The sequence below is a fragment of the Azolla caroliniana genome, unplaced genomic scaffold (genome assembly GCF_043228905.1).
Source record: "Azolla caroliniana isolate FFs.n. ecotype wild unplaced genomic scaffold, voAzoCaro1.0.p SCAF_15, whole genome shotgun sequence".
Classification (NCBI taxonomy): domain Eukaryota; kingdom Viridiplantae; phylum Streptophyta; class Polypodiopsida; order Salviniales; family Salviniaceae; genus Azolla; species Azolla caroliniana.
The window spans coordinates 12,749,734-12,756,015 of record NW_028230450.1 but is presented as its reverse complement, the minus strand read 5'-3'; the positions used below and the strand labels follow the sequence as shown (position 1 = coordinate 12,756,015).

The following is a 6,282-nucleotide window of genomic DNA, read 5'->3' as shown; positions in this document are numbered from 1 at the left end:
CATACATACATACATACATACATACATACATACATACATACATACATACATACAATACATACATACATACATACATACATACATACATACATACAATACATACATACATACATACATACATACATACAATACATACATACATACATATATACATACATACATACATACAATACATACATACATACATACAATACAATACAATACATACATACATACATACATACAATACATACATACATACATACAATACAATACAATACAATACAATACAATACATACATACATACATACATACATACATACATACATACATACATACATACATACATACATACATACAATACAATACAATACAATACAATACATACATACATACATACATACATACATACATACATACATACATACATACATACATATGGTTCTAACTTCTAATGAATGTTTTCTGGCATGCACGTGATAGGATTCATAGCAAAGAAAATGTAGTGTTATACATTATGCATCAGAGATGTGGTTTAGACGGACTCGGAAATGGAAGGAATGATGGTGGTGGTGGTGGTGTGTGTTTGGCCACAAGGGTTGGGGCTACTTCTGTAATTTACAAGAAAAGGGAGGCCCTCTTTAATAACATAATAATAACACCACCATCATCATCATCAACAACAAACATCTTGGGTCTTCTTCTTCTTCTTCTTCTTCTTCTGAGTGAGTGAGTGGGGAGAGGAAAGCTTCTTCCCAGACGCCATGGTAGGTGCCCCTGCGACCAACGCCATTTACGTCTGCAACCTCCCCCCTGGCACAGACGAGACCCTCCTTGCTGACCACTTCGGCACCATCGGCCTCCTTAAGGTATTTGAACCCAACCTTCTCCTTTCCCTCTTTTGGTCGGTCCTCCCCCCCCCCCCCGAGACCCCTAATTCATGTAAATGAGAAGACGAGAAAGAATAAAAATGCAGCTTCTTCATCGCTATTTCTCTGTGTGTTCTCTCATCCGCATCTGCTAATCGAGTTCTGGATCTGTCTCAAATAGAGTTCTCTAATTAAAGGAAGCGTTATGTCATGGAAAATAAGGAAAATTTTGTACTCCTGGTTGGCTCTTGCTTTGTAGTTTCTATTCCTGTTTGAATATTTTTCTTTCCGATTATCTTCTTCAAATAGTGTTTTGAAGATTTTCATTGTAGTCACCATTATGATTACATTTTTTTTGAAATTTGCAAGAATACAACATTGAATGTTGCAGGGCGAGATAATTCCCTTTCTCCTCACATCTTGTGAAAGACCTAAGTCATGGAAGTAGCAAGAACTGTAGGTTATAATTCATTCTTTATGTGTGCCATCATTTCCTTCAAATGTTTCTTTCTGACATGTCTTTTAAAAATTAATGGAATATATAGCATCTATGTTCATTTTCCCCCTTTTTGCTGCCTCCAGTAGTTTTGGATCCTTTTGTAATAGTGACATATGCCAGATTTTATTTTCATTAACTTTGCAAATTCATAAGCATCACAAATGTCACATTTTATTTCGTTATCATTGAATTTTGCAACAAGCAATGATGAATGGTGCAGAATGAAAGTATGTTATTATGCGAATACTTTACAGATTGAAGAAATATTGGTGATGAGTCTGGGTACGAAGAGGATTATGTATAGTCATGCCACTGTGTTTTTTAATGATTATAGATATAATTAACTCTGAACCTTTTCCACCACTTATACTAAAGTCTAGGTTTTACCTAGGATGAACCAACCAATGCCTAAAATCCTGCAGTTTACATGCTATTTTCCACTCGAACAACATTTTTGGTGATGATTTTTACCTCATGACTCTTATTAGGAAGAACTTAGCTAGTTGTCTTAGCTAAAACACATACCACAGGAGGAGAAAACTGTATAAAACGATGCCTAAAATATGATCTCTGGCATGATGGAACTTTTAAGTATGAGTCTTGCAGAATGGTTATGAGACAGGGGAGGTGGTAGTTAATGTCCAACCCATCATGATATTAGTTAATATCCAACTCATCTTTTTCGTTACTGACAACTGTATAGGATCTGAGTCAAATAGGTAGTTTTAAATACATTTTGTGTCTACATCCACTTGAAAAATGCATAAAACTCCATTTGAACTTTCAAGTATAGATATAATATTTTGGGCATAGTTTTTTGCATTCTGTTAATGATGAGTGTCTTTTGACATGCAGAAAGACAAAAGGTCTGGGCGACCGAAGATATGGATTTATCGAGATAAAGCAACCAATACACCAAAGGGTGATGCTACAGTAACTTATGAAGATCCTTTTGCAGCAGCAGCGGCTGTGGAATGGTTCAATAACAAGGAGTTCCATGGAAATGTGATTAGTGTTTTCATTGCGGAGACAAAAAGTAAGGACTTAGATGGTTCAACAGGATATAGTGGTGTGGATCCTGTCATGCCAGATAGCACTGGTCTAGAGTCTGTTGAGGAGGGTGGCCATGGAGAAGATAATAGCTGGAGTGGCGGTCGAGGCAGGGGTCGTGGAGATCCAGGTGGGAAGGCCTGGCAACAGGATGGAGACTGGCCATGCCCCAATCCAAGGTCTGTGATGACTTTGGTGAGCAGCTCTTTCGGAACCCCTATGAATGTATATTCTATCTTTATTATACACTTCATATGTGGAAACATCCAGAAAATTCTCGAGTTTCCTTTTATTCTCATAAATGCCCCTAAATTTTGTGAATTCCCCAAATGCTGCTTGCCCCGGAAAAGAGGAAAGGGAGCAAATTGACCAAATAATTGCTCAAAATCAGGACATATAGTTGCGCGAGAGGGCTGCAACCAAGGGCATGTGGGGGGATAACAAAAATTTCAGGCTATTTTGGGGATAAAAAAAACTTATGGGTATTTTTGGAGTTTGTCCCTAAATCCATAGTCTATTCATCTATCAATGCATTACATGTATTTGTACATGTTTGTAGATTTATATTTGCTTGCATTCTTGTTCTCAAATTCACAAAGCTTTTAAGTTGGACAGAAGAATTTTGATTATCTGGGCATTATTATATTATAATCATCTTGGCAGCTGTACGAATGTCAATTTTGCTTTTCGAGGTGTCTGTAATCGGTGTGGCACTGCACGCCCAGCTGGTGCAAGTGGTGGAGGCCGTGGTAGAGGCCGAAGAGGTGGGGGTGATGGAGGAGACCGTGGAAGGGGTCCTGGTGGACCTCCTGGACTATTTGGACCTAATGATTGGACATGTCCCATGTAAGTATGAGCATGAAGTTTCTACAAGACTCTCTGGACCTAATTTATGCAACATTTTTCCTAACCATGTTTGAAAGCGCGCTGTCTCTTGCACATCTGAGTCTACTCCATATTTTTTTATGCTTCTGTTTCTTTCTTTCATTAATGCGAATTGTTTGTTTGATTTACGTGGACATATGTGTGACCCAACGGAGGACTTTGTATTTATGGATGCTGACCATAAATTTGTAATTCTTTGTCTAATCAGGTGCGAGAATATCAATTGGGCAAAAAGGAACAAATGTAACATATGCAATACATCAAAACCAGGATTGAATGAGGGTGGAGTGAGGTAAACTTGTTATAATATAATATTCATCTAGTTATATTTATAACACTAATCTTATGATTCCTGTGTGATTTTGTCCAGACTTTCTCATTGGCATTTTGTTATATCAACTCTATTGCTAGTATTCTGTAGATGATAGTTCACATGGCCGCCTCTTACATAGTTTAGGTTAGCCCCTCTTTGTTGCTGTGTCTCAACTCTGGCTGGCAACTTTGAGATTGAGCCTTCTTAGGTTCTAGTACACTCTAGTCTCTACTTCTGCATTGTTGACTGAATTTAGGGTTGTACATTTGCAAGATTATTGGTGATATTAAGAATCCTGTAGGAAAGGTGTTTGTGTGCTCTTATTGGTTATTGTCTTTATAGGGAAGGACGGGCAGGTGGGTACAAAGAACTGGATGAAGCAGAGCTTGAAGAAACTAAGAGAAGACGTCGAGAAGCTGAGGAGGTGTCTGATCTCACTCTTGCCTTCAATTTCAGGGTTTCCTTCATGTTATTTGTCCAAATTTCCCGACTGAGTATCTTTTCTAAATCAGGATGATGGTGAAATGTATGATGAATTTGGAAACCTCAAAAAGAAGTTCCGTATCAAAGCCAAGCAAGGTGAAGTTGGAGCAAGTCAGGAAATTGCTGCAGGTGGTGGTGGTGGTAAAGCTGGTTGGGTTGAGGACCTTGGTTTAGTCGAACGTGACAAGGCAAAAGAGAAAGGAAGGGATAGAAGAGGTGGTGATTGGGATGGCCACGATGGATACCGATCTTCACTAAACGATGATGAGTATGGGCATAAAGATGATAGAGGAAAGGAGAGAGATGACAAATACTCGGATCGTGATCGCTACAGAGAAAGAGAGAGAAGTAAAGAGAGGGATCGTGATAGAGATAGAGGAAGAGGTAGGGATAGAGATTATGGAAGAGAGAGAGATAGAGATAGAGGAAGAGAGAGAGAGAGAGGTAGAGAAAGAGACAGGGACTATTAGATTAGACTTCCTGAAAGCTATAACTCAAAAGCATTCTGATCGCTTTACTTTTTACCTTGTTCAGTTAGTAAGGTTCCAATTACAAGTGTGTATGTATGCATACTTGCAGTGCAAGGGGGGAATGCATATTGATATATGTTCGTTTACCTAAGAACCCAGGATGTGAATGGATGTTTATCTGAGAAATCAGGATGTGAATTTGTTGAACTCATCCCAAAATTTGAATTTATGGTAGATACAATTAAGCAGTGGAGTGCTGGATGATTCTACTGCTTCTACGAACTAATAGTAATGCCTGATGATCTACATATTCGTTATGGGCGACAACAATACAGTTACTTACGTTGTGTATCTCTGCTACATTTTTAAACATTGTGCTGCTTAATGAGAAATCAGTTACTCTTCTTTATTAATATGTGCCATCCTTCACCTTATCACAAACAGCCGAAATATATGTCAAGGCGCATGTGGATACACGCATTAATATGAAGGTAAAGGATGTAAGATTGTTTTTTCATTTGACTGGGAAATTCTGTATATGTTAGAGTTTCCAAGGAAGATAATATTCTCTGTCCTCTGTTGGTAGCAGAAAATTACAAATTTCCAATCTTAATACAGGCATGTCAAAGTAAGTGATATTGACAGGATTTTTAATTAAATATCTGAACTTTTGATTGGATTGACTGTGAAAGTGACATGTGTAGGCATGGGGGGTTAGAACATCATCTCAATATATACTAGATGTGGCCAAATTTGGTGGTGTTATTATGTTCGTTATGGAAAAGTTAAGTAGGGGTGAATTACATCATTGACACCATTGAAGCCTATACTGCATCTATATGCACAATAAAAATTGGCCATACACACCTTGTATGTACCATATTAGACTTGATTGTATGCTGTGTAGCAGTTTGCAAACAAATACATGTAGTTGCTTCATGGTGATGGTTCGCAAGAGAACTAGACGAAATGTAATGAGAAGTGTAACGATTCCTTCTCTTCCATAATCAAAGTAGGTCAACAATCAAAGTGATTGATGTACTAGGGTGTGCAGGGCTAAAGGTAACCATGAATTAAGGATCTTCTATTGTAGGTCCCAAGTTTATCTCCAACAATTCATTGTGAGTCCAAAATGATATAAACATTGTGTAGTTGGTTCCATCTAGATTTCCGTCGGACAATGCTGCTTGTTTCTTGAATTGAAGAAACATTATAAGAAGTTAAACAATGGAGGTGGGCAAATGCGTAATGGATCAACCGCAACATTCATGGAAAAGGCCATTCATACTCTCTCTATTTCTTTGTGTTGCGAGACAACTACCCATATAGACCTAATCTAGGTCAACCTCTCAGCTTTGATACCATGTTAGAAATATTGAGAATCGACTAGATAGGCATAACATCGAGTCCTATCTCAAGAAGTTAAATGGTTTATAGTGTTTGTTTCTTGAATTGAAGAAACATTATAAGAAAATGCTTTTGAATAATTTCAAATTCTTTCCGGGTGGACTTCGGGATGCTACTACCCCCATACTTCCACCTCACAGAGAAGCACCAATATTATTATACATAATATACAATTTATCCCTATTTTGGCTCTTCATTAACATAATCTTCGTTATGGAGATATTGACAATCAACTTAGTGTGCATGCAAAACTCTTCCAATGCTCGAAGAAGCTTTTCTACATCTTCTAAAAGAATTTGCAAAAGCACCACAACATCTACGTATAA

At 37.8% G+C, this 6,282-nt stretch overlaps 1 protein-coding gene across 1 annotated transcript; it reads left to right on the top strand.

The window, feature by feature from the left end:
* Positions 1-701: 701 nt before the first annotated feature.
* On the top strand, positions 702-4,962 carry TAF15 (TBP-associated factor 15). Its single transcript, XM_087331374.1, has 6 exons — positions 702-849; positions 2,204-2,577; positions 3,062-3,244; positions 3,492-3,575; positions 3,939-4,020; positions 4,109-4,962. The coding sequence occupies exons 1-6, from the start codon at positions 745-747 to the stop codon at positions 4,547-4,549; spliced, it is 1,269 nt and encodes a 422-aa protein (XP_087187500.1). The 5' UTR covers positions 702-744; the 3' UTR covers positions 4,550-4,962.
* Positions 4,963-6,282: the final 1,320 nt, after the last annotated feature.

Bases quoted from the DNA above. Each gene is read 5' to 3' on its own strand.
- TAF15 (XM_087331374.1), top strand. From the start codon at position 745: ATGGTAGGTGCCCCTGCGACCAACGCCATTTACGTCTGCAACCTCCCC. The intron at 850-2,203 runs GTATTTGAACCC...TTTGACATGCAG, and splicing joins GCACCATCGGCCTCCTTAAG to AAAGACAAAAGGTCTGGGCG. The intron at 3,576-3,938 runs GTAAACTTGTTA...TTGTCTTTATAG, and splicing joins TTGAATGAGGGTGGAGTGAG to GGAAGGACGGGCAGGTGGGT.